The following is a 26,596-nucleotide window of genomic DNA, read 5'->3' on the forward strand; positions in this document are numbered from 1 at the left end:
GGCTTTTTAATGTGTGCTGGTTAGGCTACAAATCATTGAACTCATATTCTTTAGTTTCATTTAAAAACAGGTCAAACTGGATATCGATTTCCAACAACCCACAATACAATCAGCAGCTACAATTTCCAGACCCATGAAGATTGTAAATGAGGTTTTATTCCCTTCCAATTCTCTGCCTGGTGTGTTTTAATGTGGTTTCTTTTCTCTTTCTCTCTCTCGAGGGCCAAATGACAAAAGGCCATTTTGGGCTGTGCAATTCAAGATGTTAAGAGATGCTTTGTTTTCTCTTGCAACAGGAAACTTGCACATAATGATGTGTGTTTGCTTATATTATTATTTTATTTAAAATATACAATCAGAACAAAGAGGGAATGGTTTTTGATGACTGTTTTCAAATGAAGGAGAAAAATAACATGCACAATGTTCCCTTGTAATAAACAAGGGATTCTTAAATTTTCAGTGGAATAAATTGCAGGAGCTTGCAATGGAAAAGGAGTTGATTATATAGCTTGTACATTTTTTATTTACTGAGTACATACTATAATTAACTAGCATGCTTTAAAATTAAACTACTACGACTCTCAGCCGTTCTATGACAATACCATAAGCCATAATGGCAATGCTATATAGTAATGCTATCTGCAGCCATACCACTTTGTGTGGTGCTCCCGGGGTAATTCTGCACCAAAAAATTAAAAATTCTGTGCACAATATTTTCAAATTCTGCAAAATTCTGCATATTTTTTTGTCAAAATAATACAATATAATCACTCCAGTTTCAATTATTTTGGTAATTTATTTCAAAATACCAGCCAGCAAGTATGTTTGTAACAATACAGACAACAAAAAAGATTCAGGAAATATTTTTGACAAATAGATGCCTTACTAGACATATTAATACAGAACTTTGAGTAATAATTCACTTAAACTACAATACAGAAACATATTGCAAAATCTTGGGGGAATCAGGGGTAACCAAGGAGCTGAGGAAAGGGAAATAATTTCTGGGAAGGAGCCTGGGAGTGAATCTGGAGGGTTGTTGGGAGAAGTATGGAACAGGGCTTTTTTGGGAGGGCAGAGGGGAAGAGAGGGAAGGGGATTGTTAGGAGCTTGGGGAGCCTCCCCCATGCAGACTCTGTCTGACCCCTAGCCTCTCCCATTCAGTCAGGCACATCTGCCCCTGTCCCCATCTGTCCCTGCACCCCACCCGGCCTCATGTGTCCCTGCACCCCACTCCCATTCAACCCGTGGCTCAATACTGTCACCCCACTAGCTCCTGTGCCCCTGCCCCAGTCTGTTCCCCCCCACTAGCCCTTCTGAATACCAGTCTATGTGATCCCCCCCAAAAGCCCCATGTGCCCTGCTCTGTTTGTCCCCCCCATATCCGGTGCCTTCTCAGCTGGCCCAGTGGGCAGGGCTCTGTGAGGAAGGCAGCCACTGCCCCCTCCATCTCCATGGCTGGCTGCTCTGGCCCTCAGCTGGCTGCCCTCTCTTATGGCAGCACAGCATCCCCTCATGGGCAAAAGGTGTAACTGCAGTGTCTCCCTGGCAGAATCTATTTTCTGTGGAAAAAAAAATCTGCATGGGACATGAATTCTGCACGTATGCAGTGGTGCAGAATTCTCCCAGGAATAGATCCTGACAAAATATGAGTTAAGCAGAATTAAACCTGTTCTGTACTTGGATGGGAGTCTACCAAAGAATAGTCAAGGATGCTACAACACAGAGGTACATATAACAGTGCTCCTGGAAAGGCTGTCTTTTGGATAAGAAGAGTGGGGCCCTGCCAATTTGTGGTCATTGAAGACTTTATGGCAATTTGTGTAAGAGTAGGGACATTAACCCAAATGTTCTGGTTACATTCAAGTTTGTTTAATTACATTCCACGTAGACAACATTCTCCCTGGATTTTAAATTGGTAACAGGTTATTTTTATTCTATTATGATATTTTATTTCATATTGTTTATTTGCATTCACTTCCTGCCCTAAAATAGCACTTCGGGATTCTTTGGGACGAAAGGCAATATATAAATATGCAATACAAATCTGTCTTAAGTGTCCACTAAAAGGACGGCCAAAAATGGTCACTTCAAATGTGTTGTCTTCTAATAAAGATAGAGCAGAACTGAACTCATTACATGTGATGATATTTTGTCAAAACATGAGGATGCCTCGTAAGGGCAGTCTCTTGATATATAAATCAATGCTAGGACCTTTTAATGTCAAACTTATTTATTCATTTGTTTGGTAGTTTATAAAGTAAAAAATGTCACATTTTTGTACAAAAAATGGTTCTGTGTTAGGACAGGAAATCTTAAGGCAATGTGTATCATCTTAAATTTCCAGAGTTCACCATCTATTTCTTCCTAATAGCAAATGATGCTAACCAAATTTGGATTTAAGAATCTTCATAGGAAATGATAAAACTCTTAATATTGTTTGAAAAATATGATAAAGATTCTCCTTTGATTATTTCTTTGGTGTAAAAAATGGCTTTTGTGTGTTGTATTTGCTCTGTCTACCAGTAAAAAATATTTTCTCTAAGATGTTGTGAATCTGAACTTACATTGTAAAATTTACTGTCAGCTTATAGTTGTCCTGATCTTGCATCATCTGTTCACACTGTGTAGTTACTAAGAGTATTGGATGATCTATGAATGCAGGATCAGGCCCAATGTAGGGAAGCAAAAATTATACAAGTTAATCTTCTTAACCAATTGGACTGAGGCCAGGAAGTCTCAGTAGCATAAAGATTGACTTTTACCAGTAAGGAGACACAAACACAACAACAGATATTTGAGAGTACATATGTATAATGTCTGGATACATTATAGTCTTTATAGAATAACTATTTGACAAAGAGGCAGTTTCATGTTTATATTTTAAAAGCAGAATAGGAGATCTTCATTATTTTTGTTACAAGTCTAATGAGCTCTAATTAGAAGCATTGTAAATATTTGAAATGCATAGCCATGTACATCTTCCTGTGGTTTTGTGATGGTCAAATGATAGTTTCTTTTTGTTGGTTTAAAATCTCCTGAATTAAACAGAACATACATATTATTGTTTATTGACACAGATGCATTCTATCAATTGTTTAATGCCTACTGTTTACATTCTCTAATTTCTTTATTTGATCTCCAACTTCATTCTGACTCACTGTTGGATTTGGGATAAAAAAACATTTAAAAGTGCCCATTTCCAATGCTGTTAGGAGCCTATGTTTCATTGAAAGTCAGTGGGGGACTTAGGATCCTAAATCAGTTAGGCACTTTTGAAAATTGTACCTTTAATCTCATTCTGATCTGGTCACTCTCTTCATGTGGGACTCACTTCCCAGTCCTTAAATGCAAAGGGGGCGGAAGCCTTCTACAAGTCCTTGGTTATGGGGGAAGAGCCAGTGAATGTAAAGCCAGGGGAGCCACCTTGAATGCCAATCTCCCATGTCACAGAAGACACATCAGGTGCCGGGAGGGGTGAGTGGGGGGAGTGGATAAGTGCACTACTGTCCTCAGCTGGCAGACAATCCATTGTGAAAGATTGCCTGTTGGCACAAGTTAAAGTAGTCTGTGCCAGGACTGTGATTGGGGCAAAGAATCAGGGAGCTCAAACCTGTCTCTGAATTTCCTCTCTTTCTCACCACCACCACTTGCACTCCTTCAGCATTACTCACTCTCCTCGTCTACCCCTTCTGTCACTCACTTCTTTCAAAATGACCAATTTGTTACTTCTCTCTCTTCTCTGTTGCTCATGGTCCTCTATCTCCCTTCCTGTCTTTGCTCCCTTTTGCTAATGCCATGCCATCTACTTTGAACTCTGCCCTTCCCACTATCCTGGACTCCTTCACTCCCTACCCTCACTGTGCTATCTACCCCTATTGTTTTGGGACCTAATCCTGCAAACTCTTAGTTATGAGTAGTCCTTATACAAGTGAGCAGTCACACTGACTTTAATGGGACTGTTGGCATATTTAAAGTTCGATATGCATATGATTAGGGTTTTTCATGTTTGGGCCCCATTTTTTAAAAAGTGCTATGTAAATGTAGTAAAGTACTCATGATGGTAATGATGAAGATAATAAAAATGAATTAAAATATAGCTCTGAAAACAGCACTGAACTTGATTTCTGAGTTAAATGCTAAGGGCTCTTCAGTCATGAATGAGTTGTACATATTATTTGTTCCAGTTCTGTGCCACTCCCACATAATGTATATTGAAAATGTACTAGATAAGGACAGTAGAAAGATTTTTTTTTTGTCCTTTGAAATATTCTACTCATAAAGAGCCTAGTAAATCTCTAATATGTCTTCTCTTTTACTTACCTTCCTTTAGGAACTGACTTAAACTTTTCGGTGCCTGGTGGTGCTATTTTCTACACCATTGCTATCTTCTGATTTACTGAAGAAAGAAACAGGTTTAAATCCAAAACTCAAAATAAGCTTTTAACATGTATAGACTGTACAATAAAAATCATAGTGTTCATCCCAATCCAATGATCTGATTACCTAGCATGCACTAAAAGCATTTTAAATTTTTCCACTGTGATGTTACTTGAAGGCATGAGAAAAAGGAAAAGAACAAATATGTATTTTACATAAAATATTATTATAGCAAAAAAACCTATTCAGAGACCTTTACGAATCAGGTAGTGACTAGCCTAACCATCCAGTGCTTTCTTCATTCAACCCAGTCATTTCCTGAAACCATAAAACCCTTAGAAAGGATTATTACAGTGAAAAATTGACATTAATGTTTTTATAATAGGTTGTGTCAATGTTCCTACTACAATAACTCAGTAGTATAAATTCATTTTGTGCTGAAAATCAGGATATAAGGTGTTGTTCCCAAGTTGAGGTATAATAAAAACACATTTAAAATTACACTTCTATAAACAAAACATAAGAAAGATACTGATTTTATTCTTATTACATTATTTTGCAAGTGTTCAGTATGGTTCATCAGTTCACCAAAAACTGAAGAAACAGTGTATAGTATGGTTCCTCCGTTTTTGGTATTTCGGGTTAAAAAGGGCCAAAATGTTAAACTTTTAAATATTAATAACATAGGGCCCGATCCTTCAGCTGTTACTCTGGATAATCAAGAAGGCTTTTGTCTAGCTACAGGACTGAATCTGCTCAGTGGCTATTTTTCTAAAGGATTTTTAAAATCGCTCATTCTTTTTTAAGTTGGGAGTGAAATCTGTTCTTATGAAAAATGTCAAAGAGGCAGTCCTGGAATCCAGTCCTATCTGTTAAATACATAGTTACACTACAGGCAATGAAAATATATGATTTCCAATGTGCCCAACCCATTTGGAGGGACCACCTAAGGGCGAGAGTGTAGTTTAGTCTCCATAGCATTCAATCCTTAGCCTCTCTCTGATGACCATGCTAAAAAGGGGCACATTAGCACCAATTGTTAACGTGGTTTTTGTATGATGGACACTTGTCCAGTAGGAAAAGGACTAAAACTATCATTTCATTTCATGTAGTCTCCCCTTACAGTGCCTACCGCTATTAGATAGTAACTGCTGTTGGTCAACTCAGACCTGGGCTAGATTTAACTAGTGTAGACATGAAAAGTTACTTTCCTGAACCATCCAGTCCCCCTTGCAATACACTTTTTTGATGAGACTATTATTTATGTCACCAACCATAAGGATTCAGGACAGCAACACACATCACAAAAAGTTAGAATTTGATGGAATGGCTCCAAAGGAAAAATTCCAGGCCATCTGGTACATAACTCTGTGCTTTAAACAGCTACTAATATATCGCTGTTTAATTTAATACTGGAGAGCGTTAGCAATCACACAAACAGTACACACTATAAAAACTCCCTAAGCTTGTATTTATCTAGTAGGACAGCACTCCAACCTCGTAGGTAAATAATGTATTAAATAAAGATCAAATGGCTTCAAAGGAGACTTTGCAGGCTTTCCAGGGAAAATAATGTGCATTTTATATACCACGAGTAAGAACTTATTTTGTTCTCTTTTAAAAACAGTAAATCCCGGTTTTAGTCAGATCGTTTGTGATGGAAGTACGGCAATGTGAAAACACGGCAAAGTAAGACAGCTACTCAATCCTCGACATAAGACATCGCCGCTGTATCCCAAAACACTTTCCAGCATAATAAACATAATTACAGAGTTAAATAAATAACAACAGCACTAAAGAGGAACTAAGAGATATAATCAAGGGAGAAAATACTATATTTTTAGCTGGCTTTGGAAATGAGAGGGAGGGGGATAGCAAGAGGCTACTCCAGATGAAAAGGCGTTTGCATCAGCAGTGCGGACATCATACAGAAGGACAAAGAGGAGACTAAGCTCTTGATGAATGGAAGAAGCGAGGAGGGGAGTAGAGAAAAACAAAGTTCATGAGAGCCTAGAGCAACTCCATGGAAGGACAGATACTTTTGAATAGGCTCTTTAAATGAATGAGAAGCCAGTGGAGGAGTATAGGGGAAAGTGATTGTGCTTTGTAAGGTAATTATAGTTTATTTCAATAAATTAGTACATTAATCCTGGTATAAGCATGGATATCAAAGAAGGCTAAAGCTTGTCTTTAGTGTGCATCCAGAGTTCCATAAGCCTCTGGGGGGAGGAATTCACCCATAAGCTACAGAGCAGCAGCAGAGCTGCCTCTCACCTGCTTCTTCAGCCACAGTGTTGCAGTTCTTCTTGTGGCTGGTGTACTCTGGTACACCACATGGATGGGAAAATGGCTAGTGCATCGAACTAGCTTCATATCTACAGCTCCTGCCCAGGACGTTCCCCCAAAATCTACTACCATGGTGGCATGGTGATGTTAACTGCCAATAAAAGCTCCCCAAATCATCACCATCCCATTCCCCCACCACATAACCTACCCACACCAGTTCTAGAGTATGAAGGGTCTTTCATGTACTATATACAGGAAAGAAAGCCTTGTGTGCCCCATAATGCAGACTAAACTAGAAACACAGTACAAGTGAATGGATGGAAACATTCTGGAAGCGTTTTCTATCTGAGAATTATCTCCCTCATCCTGAGTAAGATATAGTCTTTGATGGGAACAGTTTCAGGCCATTCTACCAGCTCGATTCTGTGATAAACAATAAATTAAAACATCCCCTACTACCAAAAAACCCCAGACAAAATAAATAAGAGGGCAGACAGCAGGATTTTAAACATGCTGGACTTACGGAGAACTGGGAACTAGGAACGTGTTAGGGAATGGAATTAAAACAATACTTTGGCATTCATACTTATACCTTACAATGTCATAAGCTAAGAGCAATATATTGTTCTTGACTCTGAGTTACCTAGTGTCAAAGCTGTTTAATATTCCATTAAATGTCAGTAAAGTCTAAGTATTGTAAAAATAATAGTCACTACTTACAGTTGCTCAATTTGTTCAAATTCTTTTTCATCTTCTGTGGGACAAAGAAAACTGTATGGTCATTATATTATGTGTTTACTGTTAAGAAGTTATTTGACACTGAAAACTATTTCAGTTCATTTTTATAATAAATTAATTGTCTATCATATAAAAGAATCAGAAAAACAGTAAACAAGGAAATTCTGTACTAATCGGCATACAGGATACACAGATGAAGTACAATTTTACTATGCTCCCTTTTATTCAAAATATCTTTCTGTAGCCTGCCTAAGATTAAAAAAAAAAAAAAAAATAATGGAGATATCCCATCTCCTAGAACTGGAAGGGACCTTGAAAGGTCATGGAGTCCAGCCCCCTGCCTTCACTAGCAGGACCAAGTACTGATTTTGCCCCAGATTCCCAAGTGGCCCCCTCAAGGATTGAACTCACAACCCTGGGTTTAGCAGGCCAATGCTCAAACCACTGAGCTATCCCTCCCACAAACATCTTATTTTAGGAAAGTTTGGGGAATCTCCAACAGTTTATAAAACTGAGCGTTGAGCTTTTTCTCTGTACAGAAATGACATTTAAGTTACATCCCATCAGTTGTCCTGAACACATGGCAGTTTGAGTCACATATCCGTGCTTTTAACATTTCAGACCCTTGGGATAAATTCAGCCCTCAGGTTATGCACTGGCAAATGCCTGAAAAGCCACCACTAAACTATGGAATGCAACTTTAGCAGCCTCTTCCAAAATCCACTGAGATCACACTCTGCAGGTCTGTCCCAGCTCATATCACAGAATGGATATTTGAAAGGGATATTTGGGCTCAGGGGCCATGATCAATGCATTTTGTTTTAATACACTGCTACCCTCCCCCTCTCCACTATGATATTCTTGACATGAGTAATCTCCATCAGTGCCTGTGAGGGTTTGTGCACCCACTGTTCTTGGAGCATTTAAAATCAAACCTTGAAGTCCTTATTTGCTAATTTTACTTGTGTGAGTAAGGTTGGATTAGACTCTACATAGGCACCTGTGTCCCTACTAAAAGCATTTAGGACATGAATTTGATCCTAAATATTAGGAAATTAAAACTGAAATAATGATTAATACTCAAAAGAACAGGTTTCAGAGTAGCAGCTGTGTTAGTCTGTATCCACAAAAAGAACAGGAGTACTTGCCACAAGTACTCCTGTTCTTTTTACTCAAAAGAAGATATTTTCATTTACAGAAAAATACATAGACAACTATCATGCAGAATTAGGAGCCACATTTTGTCCTTGACTATAATTTAAATTGAAACGGTGTGTAGAGTAGGCCACTGTATCTAACAGATTATAGTATTAAAGAGTGCTAAGTGTTATTTAAAAAAACAAAGAGATCGTACCTGCATGCATCTGTTTCTTTTTGGAGTAGATCTCATACAGGAAAATAATAGCTACTAAAATAATAACTTCAGCAGCTATTGCAAGAAATGGTTTGAGTGGTGTCATATAGGTGAGAACTTTAAGGGATACTTTTCCTTTGCTCTCTCCTAGTTTAAATACAGTTTGGCACCAGTATGATCTATCATCTTTCTCTGAGATCTTCAGAATCTTGAGTTTCGTTATGTTGGCATATTTTTCATCGACTATATATTTATCTGGCATCAAAGAATCATTAATAGCAACCTAATATAAAAAGACATTTAAAAATTATATGATTGCAATGTCAAAAATGTTTAATAAAATCCTTTATACTTTGAAAGTGGAAAATCCCTGTATTTACAACAGGTAACATTAGTTATAACATTAAATGGTGTTGCATATGTAGCACATTTTATCGAAATATATCCATTCCAAATGTTTTATCCAAGTAAATACACTTTGTATAGTAGATGGAATGGGGCAAGGGATGGAGTGAACTTCACCGCACTAGAACTGGGAGTTGCTGCAGGGAAGGAAATACAGAGAAAAGAATAGAGAAGACTCACAAAGACAAGGGAGAGAGAGAAATGGAGAAAGAAGGATGGGGAAGGATGAGAAACAAAGGGGAACTATTAGTGGTGAGCTTCACAGCGTATGATCAATTCAGGAAAAGGCACTAAATAATAGTAAGTGAACATTTAGTTACTGCATAAAGACCATATGCTCCTCTAGATATCTGTGCAAACCATTAAGTGATACCAGTGGGCACTTCACCTGACACTGTGTGGCGCATATAGGCCTGAATTTATATCCCAGCTCACAGATCATAATTAAACATAGAATTCTTCCCTTTCTTCCAAGGTAAGTTTGACATCCCTGCTTTATAGACTAATTACAAGCTATGTCCACACAGCCACCGTACACAACTGTTCAGTTCAATACATAACAGCACAGGTGAAGAAAGAATATCTTATTCAGTTCAAATAAGAGGAATTTTAGCTAGGCAACTCCAAGGAAAACAAAAGTGCTACAAATATCAGGGCTTGTCTACACTTAAAATGCTACAGCAGCACAGCTGCGCTGGTGCAGCTCTTCAGTATAGACACTACTCACACCGACGGGAGGAATTCTCCCATTGGCATAGGTAATCCACATTCCTGAGAGGCAGTATCTAGGTCGATGGAAGAATCCTTCTGTCGACCTAGCACTGTCTACATTGGGGGCTAGGTCATTATAGCTACGTCTCCCAGAGGTGTGGACATAGCTATCTATACCAATGTAAATTCCTAGTGTAGACTAGGCTGAATTGTACTTTCAAAGTCATCAGTGAATTAATTGCTCAGTGTGCTGCTAGACGTGCTCGCTTCTGGATGAGACGTAACACCTCGTTCTTGATCACTTATATGCATCCGAAGAAGTGGGCTGTAGTCCACGAAAGCTTATGCTCTAATAAATTTGTTAGTCTCTAAGGTGCCACAAGTACTCCTGTTCTTTTTAAAAATACCATGGCACTTTTGGCAGACCCATGCTCATTCCTGATTAAATTCTTATTGGATCATCAGTCTGCCTGGCTAAAATGCCTCTTTTGTGCATCCCACAACACCTCACTGAGCAGTTAAGTTCACTGATGACTCTTAAGGTAGAATTCAGCCTAGTGAATTACCAACACTGATTCTACCAGCATTTGTTTTCTTCCCTGGAGATTATTAACCTGGCCCAACCCTGCTTGGTTTATGTGATCTGACAATAATACTGCCTGAGGTGGTACAGCTGCAGATAAGCTACATATATTCAGGGATAAAACCTGGGAAGGACTGAATACTTGCCGCGTCCCTTGAGCCTGATCTTCTGGCACTTGCTGGACTCTATGGGAGTTTTGCTTTTGACTTCCCTGATGTACGATCAGGCCTATTGCCTAAAATAGGAGTTGGAGGTGCTCAGCACCTTCAGGACTTGGTCTCAGAACATACATTATTTTCCAAATATGATCAACATTTTTGTTTTGTTTCTATTACTTCAACTTCATTTGTTGCTGTCCTTTGCATTTTCCCACTTACTGGCACCGTTTCTTTGATGTTGAAACTTTGGGCCAGATCTTCAGCTGATGTAAATTGGCTTATCTCCACTGAAGTCAGTGGAGCTACACTGGTGTAAACATGTGAATTCAAGTATTTATAAATAATGGGAATTGGGAGAGTGCGATAGCCACTTAAATAACATCTCCAGATTAAAAACTGATCATTCATCAAGGCGAAAAGTTGGCAAAAATGAAAAATGTAACCAGTCCTAGTTATTGTTAGGGTGAGACCTGGTATAAATGACTAAGGAACATTATAGCTGTAAGGGTTAATGTGGCTGTGTTGGTCTAGAAATTAGAGCAAGGAGTCATATGGATTTGGGTTCTAATCAAGGCTGTACTTCTAAATTACTGTATACAGTTGGGCAGACCACTTACCTTCTTTTGTCTTTTCATCCCAAATGGATAAAAATCCAGATAACTTGATACTGCATTTTAGTTAAGCTTTGTTAGGCAAACAAAGCCTCCTGTCTTTCCTATAAAGAGTTTTCCAAGCTACTGGTCTCTACTGAAAAATTAAATATCTGCCCTAAATGTACTGTAGTAGTCCTTATTCAGGACCCTGGGCTCCCCTATAATTCTTCTAGAAGACGGATGCTGCAGGGGAAGGATGGATGGTGTGGAAATGTAGAAGCAGTGATCTTCCCATGGGGCTGGGACTCCAGAGTTGTGGATAGCTCAGGCAGATAGGCACAGATGTCTTCCAGGACATCATTCCTCACACGAGTGGTGATACAGCAGCATAAGATAATGTTTATGCTCTCGGCATTACCTTGTGCTTCCTTCCCCTCTGTGTTGCAAAAAATCTGAGAGATTATTTTAGACAGCAACAAGGTGGGAGACCATCTATATATGGGGCTATGTTGCGTGAACAAAAAGGGAACCCAGGGTATATTGTGGAGACACCGGGAATACTGTGAAGCCATTGGACTCCATACAAAACGCCTGCCCTCCGGACTCCTGAGGATTAAGAGAGATGGCTAACTGGGTCCCACAACAGGATGATTAGGAGAAAATTGTAAGTTGAATTGTGAGCTAATACATATTTTTCCCTCTCGGTTCTTATTCAAAAAAAGCTCCCACAGGAGTCAACAGAAGTTTTGACTGAATGTGGATAAAGTGAACATCTCAGGATTGGGCCCACCCATCTGATTTGTTTTGAGTCCATTAGATTGTAATCATATGGTGCAGGTCCTCGGTAAAGATATCTATGATGGCCTACACTGATAGATTATAGTTTTATCATGTGAATTCATAACAACTCTATCTAAAGAATAAGGTAGGATTTGTGAAAGCTGCTGTAGGTATATGAAGCATGAATTAATTATACTCTGCAAAAGGACAATGTGCTTGCAATCAGTTGTTTCGTTGTTTTGTATGACCAATGAAGGGAAATCTTACCTGGTCACTTCCATTACTCATGTACCAGATCCAGTTGATGGGAATATATTTGAGACTTTTACATACCAGGACAACAGTATCTCCTACATAACTGACTACACGATGCTCTTTTCCTTCCATCTGAGGTACTAAGAATAAATAGAGAAAATTTACTAAGTTAGCTGTAAGGGTTTTAACTGAAATATATATCACATCAAAGCTTTTAATTAGTAGCAAGTCCATTCGCTTTTCATATCCTCAATTAATTTGCAAACTGTTGTATAGCATATGGCTTCTAATGTGTGAACTATGTAAAGGTTACTTCTGGCTGGTGTTTCACATACAGAATTTTTATTGATATCTATGGGAATTCTGCTTGCAGAGCAGTTGCAGGATTTGGCATCAGTGCAGTAGCTATCAAAAAGTAACTTTAAAAGCTAAAGTATTAATTGACTTGTGGTATTTCCACCCTCCCACCCCCATACCCAGCTGTGAGCAATCCATGATTCAGATTCTGCTACAATCTATATGAATACATAAGCTAAGCATAAAAATCCATTCAATTTCCAAAACTGCAAGACTTCTTTTCAGACTATAATAACATAAAATAATAGTATTTGGTCAGTTTTGTGTGCTGAGAAATATCGCTGCAGAACAGTTTTCACTTCGTCTTGATTGAAAAAAATGAAGGGGTGATGGAAATGTTATATTTTCAAACACTGACTGCTAGGTGTATATACCAAGTGAAGTACCAGCCCAATCCTGCAAGATACAGTATTGGGTGACAAGAAACAACGTATAAGATATTAATTTGGAATTACTTGTGCTGTAATTTTATCATCATTCTAGATGACCTAAAGCCTTCCCAGAAACCCATATCCTCTGTTGAACATATTGCTGCATCCCACATATATAATTAGAGCTGAGCAAATAAACCATGACAGATAATTTATCTGATGAATGTCACCTCTTTTTTTCTGTTCTTGGAATATCTACTAGCAGATCATGATTTTCTCAAATATATTTTATTTCTTACATTTCACTCGCTTTGTCTTGCTATTTGGAATATGAGACGATGTGTTTAGTGATGCTAGGTCATCACACAAGACATAGCAGGCCAGATCCATGCCTTCAATGGAGCTATGATAATTTATACCAGCTGAAGATTTGCCTCAAGTAATTTTTTTTCTCTTCCTTAATAGGATAAGTGTAAATTCTATACATTTTCTGTTGTGAATTTAAATAAATAAATTTAATATTCACTTTCTGTGAGTATTCAAGCTTGCAGTCTTCAAATTCACTTTCCAGGAGCATTCATGCTAATAAAATGTGATTGCTTGCATACTCTGTGATTGCAGAAAAGTGTGCAAATGTGACTGAAGAGAATTCATAAAATATTCAAATGAATACTCAAGAACATTTCTCACTACTTGCTCAACTCTAGATCAGCCTTACTACTAGAAGCTTAGTTGTTACACACGTTAGCAATGTACATCAATCCAGCTGTCACTGTGTACCATCATTCCATATTTTACTCGTATCTTTAAAAAGGGCCTTTAAAGTCAGAGTAACTTTAATCATTAGTCCATTTTAGTAAAAAGGGACAGTATCAGTAAAAACTTTTGCCAATCCTGTGCAACTTGGGGGAAGAGGGCAAAAACAAAACAAAAAGGTCAGAGAAACAAAGGAACTGTCACAAATAATAAAGAAGGCAAATTTGAGTAAAGAAATCTGAAAACTCTTTTATTCTTCCAGGGGATGTTTACTGAATTAAAAAAGATTTTAGCATGCAATGGCAGCATATGGTCCTAGGTATTACAAGTACAGCTGCCACTGGCAGTTTCTGTGACTAACACTATACACCAGGGAAGCCATACACATAATTCATGTAGGGAAGGGAGTACGGAGTCTTCGCCCAGGCTTCTGCATGGCCTTCTTGAAGGCCACACAGAATTACAGCTCAGGGAAATGCAGTGACTGTTACCAAATTGCTCCACCTTAGCAGCACCTTGGAGGCAGAAGGGGTGGTGAGTAGGCAATGACTTTGCCCACCTCTACTTGCACTAGGGTTAGAATGCAGCATTGCTTAAAGTCCTAGATTGCTCCCTTTCCTGTGTAACTGGGGAGCCACAATATACCCCTAAATAAGGATGAACAGTTACAACTGAAAAATAAATCTCTCCTTTTAAGGAAGAGCAGGATTTAAACTGAGGCCTGGAGGGGAACCAGCTAATCAACAGCCCCAGGTTACCACCAGTGGCAGATATAAGATAGTTCCTCCTTGTGACCCACAATCAGCAGAGGTAGAACCATACAGGACATTTCATCATGCGTGATCTGACTGACAGTGGCCTTAGTGATCCCTGATTGGCTCTTTGATATATAATCCCACAGGGTGTACCAAGAAGTGTTCAAATTACAGTGTGCATCCTGAGCTGGCTGTCATGACTGCCCTGCTGCTGAACTCCGAGTAGTGACCGTGGCTCTGACTTGGATTCTGACTCCAGATTGACCCTTGGAATCCCAACACAGACCCCAATACCTGGTACTGATCCTTGTCCTGATTCCTGAGTTTGGCTCTGATCCTTGACTGACTCCTCACTCTGACTCTGGCTTGACCTTCAACTTCACTCTTGACCCAATACTGACTCTGACACCTAGCTTCAGTTCCTGGATCCCAAGCTCCTGAAACTAGTCCTGCCTACGTTTGCCCAGGATCCTGATGCTCCTATATCTTCTTGCTTATTGTACATATTTATATGTGTTGTGTAGACATTTAATATTAATGAATACATTAGAGCACTCTGTGTGTGTTAGCTCCTATGCCCTCTATAATCTCTTTCTATAAGCTTCTCTTACATTCCTGTTGTTTCTTGTAGGCACCATGGGTGAAATAGCTCCAGTAAAGACAATGGAAGTTTTGTCATTGACTTCAGTGGGACCAGGATTTCACCCCAGGTCTTTTTCACAGAATTCTAGCATTCCAGCTTAAGTGCTGTTAGTGCTAAATTCATCCCTTGTTTGTAATCATGGAGTTAATTATAGTCGTGTTGACTTTAAACCACAGTGTTTAGCATATCAGGCATTGCTTGTGGCTTGGAAATTATTCTCACCACATTAGCAACTGGAAGATTCCGATCTCACTCTTTCCCCTTTTCCCGCACAGTGACATCAATCTGAGAGGATGTCAAGTCAGCAGCTTTTATGGCATCAAAAGTGGCAGCTCTTGACCCATTCTGAAGCAATTCTCTCATCTTATGGTGATAAATCAACCAGTCCCTATTCATCATGTTTTGTCAGAGGTGACTTCTCTGATTAACTTTTCCTAGTAGCTATTTTATACTTTCAGAAGAATAAGAGTTCCTTTGGCCTATTTAAAATACACACTAGAATAGGCACTCAGCTAAATCTTATTCAGATGCTCGTAAGGAAAAAATATATTGCCATTTCAGATGACGAAAGAGAGTTTGAATAAAACACTATACTGCTTTCTTTTTTATCAACCCAGAAGTAATTGCACTGTAGCAGTCTTGCTCTCTAGTGGTTGAAGGTTTGAAGCAGATGTCATGCTTCTATGACAGACTGCAGTGTAAGGGATAAAGTTTCATCTTTTTTCAAAGATATGTGGCCAGATCCTAGCTGATGTAAATCAGCAGAGTTCCACTGACTTCCACGGAGCTGTGCTGGTTTCTGGTCCCACTGAGTGCAAGTTCTGTACGGTTTATTTTTTTTATTTTAAAAAATGTCTCCAAGCAGAGTTCTACCCAGTACTGCATACTGGCTCCACTGGTTTTCTTAACAAACCAGTGAGTGCTAAATGCTTTGTTTGTTTGCTTGCTTGCTTATTGGTTTTGGGTGGTGAGGGGAGCTTATCATTGTTCCTCAAGAGCACTTTACATTTCCTTATTTGAGCATCTCTTTTCATTTTAATGGCTCCAAAAGTTAGCAAGGGGCAGAATGTCTTTTGGATTAAATGTCATAAAATTTTACAGTCCTTTCATTTTACCTGTTTATCAGTCAACTGAATTTCACCTGCCAGTATTTAGGGTACATCCTAAAATTTCTAACATGTTCTAAAATGCATATATTTAATGGACACACTAATATAGTCTATTAAAATGGATTGCATATACAGTAACTCCTCGCTTAACGTTGTAGTTATGTTCCTGAAAAATGTGACTTTAAGTGAAACGGTGTTAAGCGAATCCAATTTCCCCATAAGAATTAATGTAAATAGTGGGGGTTAGGTTCCAGGGAAATTTTTTTCACCAGACAAAAAAATATATTATATATACACTTATAGTGTGTGTGTGTGTGTGTACACACACAGAGTATAAGTTTTAAACAAACAATTTAATACTGTACACAGCAATGATGATTGTATAGGTTGGTTGAGGTGATGGAGTCAGAGGGTGGAAGAGGGTGGGATATTTCCCAGGGAATGCCTCTGCTAAATGACAAACTAGCACTTGGCTGAGCTCTCAAGGGTTAACACATTGTTGTTAATGTAGCCTCACACTCTACAAGGCAGCATGAATGGAGGGAGCGGAGACAGCATGGCAGACAGAGATAGAGATACACACCACTCTAAGTACATTGCCTTTTTAAGTAGATCAGCAAGTTGAGACAGCAGCTGCGGCCAGCAAGCTCCATCCATCCTGAGCCCTGTTGTGTCCCCACCCAGCTCTATATGGAGAAGGAGTAAGCAGGAGGCAGGAACAGGGGGGAGGGGGATACCCTGACATTAGCCCTCCTCTTCCCCCCCCACTGCACAGCAAGCAGGAGGCTCCCGGGAGCAACTCCAACGCAGAGGGCAGGAGCAGCACATGGCAGTTGGGGGAGGAACAGCTGAACTGCCGGCAATTGATAGCCTGCTGGGCGGCTGCTGCACAGGGAACGTAGGGGAGTGGGGAGCTGATGGGGGGCTGCTGGTCCACCCTGGTTCCAAACCCCCACCAGCTAGCTGCAACGGGCTGCTCTTCCTGCAAGCAGTGGACAAAGCAGGCAGCTGCCAAAGACGTTATAAGGGAGCATTGTGCAACTTTAAACGAGCATGTTCTCTAATTGATCAGCAACGTATCAATGAAACAACGTTAACCAGGACGACTTGAAGTGAGGAGTTAGTGTATATGTGTGTGTGTGTGTGTATATATATATATATATATATATATATATATATATATTCATTCTTTCTAAATTCGCAAATGCTTATTTCAATCTGAAATTGCCAATATTCATCCAAATCTGAATTTGTCCCAAATCTGTCTCAACTGTACCAGTCACTAGTGATTTTCCTATTAAACTCAATTAAGTTTTGAGGTTTAAATTTTCAAAAGTGACTAGTGATTTGGTTGCCTCACTTTTTCAATGTCTAAATTGAGACACCATTAACAGGTCTGATTTTTCTAAGAGTAACGAGCCTCCACTCTGAAAATCAGACCACTTTAAGATGCCTCCAAGCTGGGTACTTCAGAATTTAGGCTTACACCCTCTTTTAGCCTTTTCCATGTAAAGGAAGGAACTAAAAGGAAGGAACTAATTTAATCCATTGTTAAATAAAAAGTTAGCCTTTGTTCAAAACTCTTCATTTCATATCTTAGCAAGGGCTAGCATGGATAATTACTCAAGATTCTCACTTAGCTTAAGTGGCTTAGCTACTACTGCTGCAGTTTTAACCATAAGGAAATAATAACTGTTTTCAGCTTGAATGGCTAATTATTAATAGTTACCAACTATGATTACAAGAGTTCAATGTGTTATATAGGAGAACAGAGTAGATGATCACAATGGTCCGTTCTTGACTTATAATCTATGAATGTTTATATGATTTTCAAGTGAAACAACCAAAGTTAATACAACTTGCCTTGTAAATGAAATGTGGCATTAACTTCTTGGTCACTTTTAAAAACACAAGTGTAATTTCCCATTTGGTTTCTATCTCTGATCTTCAACCTAAAAAAAAGCGAAATAATTAATGCCTATATCTTCGCTGTCTCACATTTTAGATACCAGACACTTATAGAAAAAAAAGGAAACCAGAAAAGATTGATTGGAACATGAAATACAAGTTGCTAAAAGTGTGGGGTTCAGGTTTCATGCAGTTTGACAGAAAGAGAATAAATAAACTCTATGAAATATAAAAATTAGAAAATGTACACATGGGTGTATATGCACATACATTGTACTCTTTCTGTGTTTCACAAATACACACATGCACACACATAGACACACACTCAAGATTGGATGCCTTTCTAAATGATATGCTCTAGATCAACCACAAGTTACTGGGTTCCATGCAAGTTTACTGAGTGAAACCTATGGCCTGTGTTATGCAGGATGTCAGACTATATGAGTTCCTTCTGGCCTTAATGTCTATGAGTCATCATGAAGCCTATGGATCTTGCAGCTGTAGATCACCATATAGAATAATTTTTAAAGGGATGTCGTCCCATTGTCTGGGAGTAGAGCAAGTGCTGGACTCCCAATTGGCTCTGTCACAGCCAGTATGGAAGACACACATGTAGATTGTGCATGCACATATGCAGTAACGGGTAACTGTGTACGTGCACAACCCTGATATTTCCTTTCCCAATTTCTACCACAATGGAGAATTTGTAGTGTTATAAAAATGGTGGCTCTAGAGTCTTCTTCTCTGGAAATTTTTGAAATACCCAATAAAACTTCCTTTTAGAAGATTTAAACACATTTCAATATTTCCCCCCAAAATATATCCATCATGTAATATATGGAGGAGTTAGTGCAGTGGATGGAGTGGGGGAAGGAGAAGGACAAAGAGCTCCTCCATCCCTTCTTCCTGTGGTAATGAATACAGGTGGTTTAGAAGAGACAGGTAGTATAGAGCAGTGGTTTTCAAACTTTTTTTCTGGGGACCCAGCTGAAGAAAATTGTTGATGCCCATGACCCAACGGAGCTGGGGATGAGGGGTTTGGAGTGTGCAAGGGGCTCAGGGCTGGGGCAGAGGGCTGTGGGATGGGGCCAGGAATGAGGGGCTCTGAGTTGGAGGGGTGGCTCAGGGCTAGGGTAAGGGGTTGGTGTGTGGGAGGGGGGCAGGGCTCTGGGCTGGAGCCAGGGATGAGGGGTTTGGGGTGCAGGAGGGGCTCCGGGTTTGGGGGGGACTCGGGGCTGGGGCAGGGGATTGGGGCATGGCCTTACCTCCGGCGGCTCCCAGCCAGCAGCGCAGCCGGGGTGCAGAGGCAGGCTTCCTGCCTGTCCTGGCACCACGGACTGTGCAGTGTTCCAGAAGCGGCCATCAACAGGTCCAGCTCCTAGGTGGAAGCGCAAAAGCAGCGCCATGCGGCTCTCGCCCACAGGCACCGCCTCCCCACCACATCTCCCATTGGCTGGCCTGGTGCTCGGAGCGGGGGCAGCGCGTGGAGCCCCGTGACCTCCCTGTCTAGAAGCCGGACCCGCTACTGGCCGCTTCCGGGACGCAGCGCGGTATCAGAACAGGTAGAAATTAGCCTGCCTTAGCTGGGCAGCACCGCCGACGGACTTTTAACATTCCAGTCGACGGTGCTAACCAGAGCCGCTAGGGTCCCTGGGTGCTGAGCAAGGTGACCTAATGCCTTACATGCCATGACCCAGTACTGGGTCATGACCTGAACTTTGAAAAACACTGGTACAGAGACTTTTCTAGTTACTTGAGAGAAGGGAAAACCAACTCCTCCTCCCTAGCCAGGCACCATCTCCTCCTGCTACTCCCATTTCAGATTCCGCTGCCTGGAGGAGTCCTCTGTTTACTAGACAGAGAGGAGAAGGGACTGAATTACCTCAAGACAGGAAGAGGTGAAAGAGCTGACTCTAACCCCTTACATAATCCTTGGCTCCCACGTATGGGTCACGGTACTGTTCCTCACTCAATGTGACCTTTTTAATGTCTATATCTTTTGTAACATACCTGTTTTTATAGATATCACACCTTACCATGGAAAACATTTTTCATCAGATATTAGTATTTGTGCTTGCTTCGGCAGCACATATCCAGCTCAAGCTGATAATGGTTACCCAACAACATATGTATTTGATTTAATTCCTTTAGTTGTGCCAGGCAAACTGTAAAGAAGACTCACGTATATTGAGTACTCCAGACATTTTGCGTTTCATTAATGGTGACATTGCTACTTTCAACTCTTTCATTATCCTTCTTCCACGTCACTTCAACAGTTGCTGAATCAGTGGATGCTCTAGTCAAGCTACACAAGAGTGCAATGTTAGCTGGATTATATAATATGACATTTTCCTCCACTGGAGCACTGGAAAACCCTATCAAAGAATAAAACAGATGAAATTATCTAAAAGAAACATACTACTTCCTTTTGGGGGGTTGGGATATCTTTCAATTTGGGCCAAATTCTGGTTTCATTTATACTGGTGAAAATACAGAAAAGCTGCACTGGTGCCTTTGAAAATTCCACCCTCAGGTCCTTTTGGGCCTACATTTTTAGATATTGATTCTGTGTCCATTGAAGTCAACTGCAAAACTCCCAAATTCAATGCTGCTGAATCAGGCCCTTAACACTACTGTTGCTTGATCTGGTTGTGTGTTGTTTAAGATATCTTTAGATCCATCTGCTGCTGCTGTTGTTGCTTTCCCAATGGCAAACTACCAATACTGCAAGCAGCAACGTGAGAACATTCCCATACCAACAGGAAAAATGACACATTTTTGGCTTTTAACCAGTTTCTTTTGGGTGTAATGATTTGCATAACCAAAAAGGTTTTGATTGCAAATAGACATTTTTTACAGGCTGAAAAAGCATGTGAATAACAAGCCTTTTGATCCTGAAAGATATAAATAAATCTCTGACTCCATAACCCCAAGCCCTCTGTTGACATTTCATTCCATCCTTAGACCTTCCTTCTTGGCCTGCTGCTATAACTGCTGTTGGCCTGACTGTATGTCTGATGGAATTCTGCTCTCTGGGAGCATACCCTGCATATAAGAGTTGCACTGCATTGCACAACCCAACTCCCTTCTGAGAAGAACAGCGGCTGAAAGGAAGCCATAAAGCATGCCCCACTAGCTCATCAGAGAAATTGGAATCTAAGAGACAAGTAAGATACAACACAGGAAGTGGAAAAGCATCATTCCAAGGGACACAAGGCCTAAGATACAACACAGGAAGTGGAAAAGCATCATTCCAAGGGACACAAGGCCTCACCACAAAACACTTTTTTCTTTATATGCTTTTGACATAGGCATTTGAGGCTTATAGATCAAGAGAGCTTAAAATTCCACAGGTGGAATGTTAAAGCCCCAGATCAAGGAATATTAAAGTTTACGTATAAGGCCTGGGTCTTGTGTTTTCTTCCATAAGAGAGTGGAGTCACAACCACAATCCATTTACTAAAGTAACTATCTATTTCTGGTGACATCTCTTAGATGCAAAAATATAATAAGAGCATTATATCTGCCAGATTTGTGTATCAGTTTATAATCAATAATCAAAGTGATTGCAAAATTTACACTAAAATCCATTTGAAGAATCAGATGAATAATGAAGGCTAAAACAATATGGGTGACATTCAAGATTCATTATTTTTAAAATGCCGGACTTCAGATGAATGGGAAATTATACTTCTCTGGTGTTAGATGTAGGAATTTCTATAGTGCCAATCACCATAGCATCTGAGTAGCTAGAGGAAAATGTACTGAGAGATGTACAAAGATAGAGATAACTGTTAGGGAAATATTAAACTCTAGTGGCTTCACAAGGAGGTCTAGCACAAGGTCTATGCATCACTTCCATCACAGTTCAGCCTTCAAAATATTGCACTGGCCCAATGCACAGGCATGAATTTCACCCAATGGAAGGTGAGGGTGCTCAACATCTCGTAGAATTGGACACTTAGAAACTGCTGTCTATTTTAATCTGCTCTAGTTGAAGATGGCTTGGGGCTTTTGTTTCTGCTACAAATTTGTTATAGCTTCCAGTTACATGATCCATCTGTGGCTCTCTTTTCATCCTCCCAGAGTGTCCATTCCTGTGAGATGCTGAGTGTCTCCTGCAAGGTGCTGTGTACCCTAAACTTATCTATAGGTGGATTCATTAGAACAGTGTATTTCCCACTCCTTAAAGTGATTTATGGTTCACACATTTTATCATTCCTAGCAAAAAAGACAAAATACTTATTGCTCCAACTTGTGTTTTTAATAAAATGTTGAGTCTGATTTTCTGCAGCTTAAACAGCTATTAGAATGGAATAACAATGAATAATGGGCCAAGCTTATTAATCTCCTCTCTCCTAGAAGGTGTGTAGTTTAAGATTTTGCCTACTCCGGTGTTACTAGTTAAACTGTGGATAAGAGAAATGCCTACCTTAAATACATTTTAGGCATAAAGATGAAGCAGTACAAGCAAATAATTTTGTACTATCACAGCCATTTGATGTTACAGAATAACTGGAAAAATAATTCTAACATTAAACATGCTACAGGGTGAAGAATAAATACATTTACCATCTATGGATTTGCTATACACCGCTGATGTGAGATTAGATATATTCTCCTCAGTCTGCTGATTAAAATCTTGTGTGCTGAGATGTGAACCTATCAAAAAAGAAAAATGGAAGTAATTATCATACAGCTGTCATTATTCAGCAGAGTGTTATTGATATATTGTAACTGTTTATTTTAATAATCTTAACAGAAATGCAGGGAGCTTGTAGAAGACTAATGTCCACTCAGCTTCTTTGCCGTGTACCATGTATTAATTGTCAGAGTACGAAATTAGTAGTGTCCTGAGATCATCATTATTTTTATGCCATTTAAAAATGTTAAATTGCTGGCTATGCTAGGACTTGATTCAGCAATGCAGTTAAGCACATGCTGAACTTAAAGTGTGTGAGTTATCTCATTCAGTGTATGGGACGACTCAAGTGCTTAAAGTTAGTCATATGCTTAAATACCTTGATGAAATGGGTCCTCTATGAATAGCTGGAATTACAGTGAAAATAAGAATCACCACAACAAGACATACAGTCCTGGAGTAAAATCCTGGCTCTACTGAAATCAATGACAAAACTCACATTGATTTCAATGGAGTCAGGATTCCATCCCTGGTCCATAAAAATTCTTCCTATCATGAAGAGAATCTCCTGTCCTGTATAGTGAATCCTATTAAATAACATTGCATTAATGTTTAAAAGACACTTCCTTCCTGCAGGAATAGAACGAATCTTAAAGGGCAAGGACTACAATGGAAACTGTGGGTGGGAGGAAATTCCAGATTTTCCACATAAGAAGTTAAAACTCCTGTGCTTTTAGACAGGAGAAAATGAGCTGTTCTGAGGCTGCCTTTTCAGAGCTCTAGATAGCCTTACTAATGGAGAAAATAAGCAGCTGTCATGCAAACAGTAACCACTGTAAAGCACAATTCTATTTCTTTCAAATTCAATACTGTTGTTTGCTCCCAGGTGTTGTCTGTATTTCAGGAATAAAGCAGGGAAGTAACTAAACCAAAAATTGCAGCTTTGAACAACAAATATATTTTGCACAACTAAAAAGACATTTTCTGGTTAAAAAAGTCACAAACTGAAACTGTACAATATTAACAAGACCGACAAATGTGCGCACCCAGATCACTAATAAATAGGAGCCCAATCCCAAGAGGTGTTAATGACTGTCAACGGAGCCATTAGAAATTGAGGCTGGGTGAACGGTCAGTGTGAAACCTCAGCAAAATCATAGCAATTCAGAAAAAAATGGCTTGAAATAAATGAGTTTTGCAAAACTTTGACCAAGAGGATTAGTACAATTTATTTTTTAAGGAAAAGTGTTAAGATGGGGGAATTAAAACACAGAGGTTGAGCAGCTTGCCTAAGAGGCACTGTGATGTAGCTGATTAGGCCTGGCCCAGGAAGTCAGAGATATGGGGTAAAATCCTAATGCCACAGAAGCCAAGGCAAAACTCCCACTAACTTCAGGGTTCCACCCATGAGTTCAAATTCTGATTCTTACAATGACTTGCTGTATAACCTTGGACAAGCTACTTAAACGTTCTGGGCCTTAGTTTCCCCTTCTGAAGAATAGAATTCATGAGAGGTACTTACTTCATAAGATTTAGTTGACATCTTACTGTCACAGCCATTTGAGAAAAGGGATAACTGGGGAAAAGAATTATAATCTTAAGCATACTGTAGTATAACAATTAAGATTTGTGTTTTTTACCAGGGGTAGGTAAGTCATGTCCCTTTACGGTATAATCTGAAATGCTCTCTCGAGTTTGCTGATTGATATCTCGTGTTGTCATAGCTGTACCTATTGGGGAGAAAAAAGGGTTAAAACTATTTTATTTCCTTTCAGTTGAAATGATGGGACAGATATAACTGAATTAGAAATTGGTTCTTTTCATGAATTAAATAAAAATATGGACTGAATTTCTTTCAAACAGCTGTCTGGCTCAGTGTGCACAGCTATAGTTACCTTGCAGAAGAATTCCATTCAGTCAATTTCCTTTATCACATACATGTCAATTGTCAGGGTGTGATATTAGTGGTAAATCAGTAGTGTGAGTCTTCATTAAAATTGCTATGGGCCAGATACTGACTGGCCTCACATTGTTACACAGTAGGCAGGGAAACCACAACGATCCTCCCTCCCACCAATTAATAAGGGATAGAAAAATTCCAGTATGTGTACTTAGGATCGGGAAGGGGTTGCTCTGTCACTCTTCCCCTGGGAATGCCTGATACCTCAAGGTGGTGGAGAAAGGTGAGGAGGAAGTAGGGTCACGTCTTCAGCTGCTCTCATACACTGGCTGACTGAATTTGACAGTTTTGCAGTAGGCTTGCTATCTCTGCGTGCCTGGGAGCTCTAGAAGGCATTCTAGCTCCCCAAAGGGGTATTATGGCTCCACTAAATGGCATAATCTCGCCTCAAGTTATTTAAAAATTATTATTACACGGGCTCATGACTAAAAAGCACAGAAAGAACAAAATTTGTTCATGTCTATAAGTAGCTGAGATTGAAACAAAAACCAGGCTTTGCTAAACAGCCAGGACTGTAGCAAAAACAGGATGTGAAAGACTGCTGCCCTTTGAGTAACTGTGAGCAGAGAGAGGTGTGTCTAGATGGAGTGACACTGTGTACTGCCTTCAGCAGAAGGCAAAATCAGAATATTTGCCAGTTCCATAAAGTACTTTCTTCTTCCTACCAACAGCACTGTTGTCTGGTATAGATTGAGAAGGATCTCTTTGACCTCTTTCACAGGTGTCTGCAGCACAAAATCATATGAACTCTTTGAGCCACAATCCGGTTCAGACCAGACTTGTCTGATGCCATTTGTGCTAGTTTTTTGTCTTCACGTTTCAACCAGTCTCAGTCATCAATGAACCAATTTGATCGGAGGGATGATGTTGAGGGACAATGCAACTAGGGGCCTGTGTATTAATGGTGGTTGACACCAGGTATTTAATTGTATCTTACAGATAATCATACATTTGTCCCATAGCCAAACAGCTTTCTCCAACGAAGCATCAGACTGTGGATTTTGTGTTTGTTTTTTCCCTAATTGCTATATCCCTAGAGTTTTACAAATGCGTCAACACTCTTTACTAGAGTGTCAGGACCATGCTTGAGGAAGGTGGCTGATTAGCAAAGCTTGGGATTTGGCCTGCCTTTTCTTTCTTTCTTTTTTTAACAACTCAGGCTGAGTGAGGTCTATCTGCCTCTATCAAACAAAGACCCTGGCAGCACACGGTGGAAGCACGTAGGGATAACAACATGAGTAGGGTTACCATTCGTCCGGATTCCCCCAGACATGTCCGGCTTTTTGAGCTAAAAATAGCGTCCGGGGGGAATTTGTAAATGTCCGGACTTCCCCCCCATGCAGAGCGCGTGCGGCTAACAGGGAAGCCGGCCGGATGGTGCCACTTACATGGGGCTCCGAAAGCCAGAGAGAGCCCCTCCTCTGCTTCCCCTGCAGCAGAGATCACTCCCTCCCTCCCTGCATTCGCAGATCGCCTCCGGCAGTCTGGAGCTCCTCCCCCGCTCCTCCTCCCCTGCTGCCCAGCGTGCCGGGACGAACGGCTCAGGTCGTTCCTGAGCAAGTTCACAGAGATGTTAGGCGAAGGCCAACAACAAGGGGGCCAGGGGCTCGGAGAAGGGGCAGGAGGTTTTGGAGGGGGCAGTCAAGAGATGGGCGGGGGGGTCGGGAGTTCGGGGGGGGGCTTTCTGGGGAGTGTGGATAAGGTTTTGGGCAGTCAGGGTACAGGTAGGGGGTAGGGTCCTGGGGGGCAGTTAGGGTGGGGGGGTCTTAGGAGGGGGCAGTTAGGGGACAAGAAACAGGGAGGCTTAGGTAGGGGGTGGGGTTCTGGAGGGCAGTTAGGAGCAGGGGTCCCA

At 40.2% G+C, this 26,596-nt stretch overlaps 1 protein-coding gene across 1 annotated transcript in view; it reads right to left on the reverse strand.

Annotated features, from left to right (window-relative positions):
• Positions 1 to 2,260: 2,260 nt before the first annotated feature.
• The window catches only part of EMB (embigin), a 30,221-nt gene continuing 5,885 nt past the window's right edge, over positions 2,261 to 26,596 (reverse strand). Inside the window, exons 2-10 of the mRNA XM_034774346.1 lie at positions 24,425 to 24,514; positions 22,715 to 22,804; positions 20,325 to 20,517; positions 18,098 to 18,186; positions 12,256 to 12,383; positions 8,759 to 9,041; positions 7,387 to 7,420; positions 4,324 to 4,399; positions 2,261 to 3,038 (exon numbers count right to left, since the gene is read on the reverse strand). Coding sequence (XP_034630237.1) covers positions 4,342 to 4,399; positions 7,387 to 7,420; positions 8,759 to 9,041; positions 12,256 to 12,383; positions 18,098 to 18,186; positions 20,325 to 20,517; positions 22,715 to 22,804; positions 24,425 to 24,514 — 965 coding nt within the window. The 3' untranslated portion in view covers positions 2,261 to 3,038; positions 4,324 to 4,341. The remainder of the gene's footprint in view (positions 3,039 to 4,323; positions 4,400 to 7,386; positions 7,421 to 8,758; positions 9,042 to 12,255; positions 12,384 to 18,097; positions 18,187 to 20,324; positions 20,518 to 22,714; positions 22,805 to 24,424; positions 24,515 to 26,596) is intronic.

Source organism: Trachemys scripta, chromosome 6, assembly GCF_013100865.1.
Source record: "Trachemys scripta elegans isolate TJP31775 chromosome 6, CAS_Tse_1.0, whole genome shotgun sequence".
NCBI classification, from domain to species: Eukaryota; Metazoa; Chordata; order Testudines; family Emydidae; genus Trachemys; species Trachemys scripta.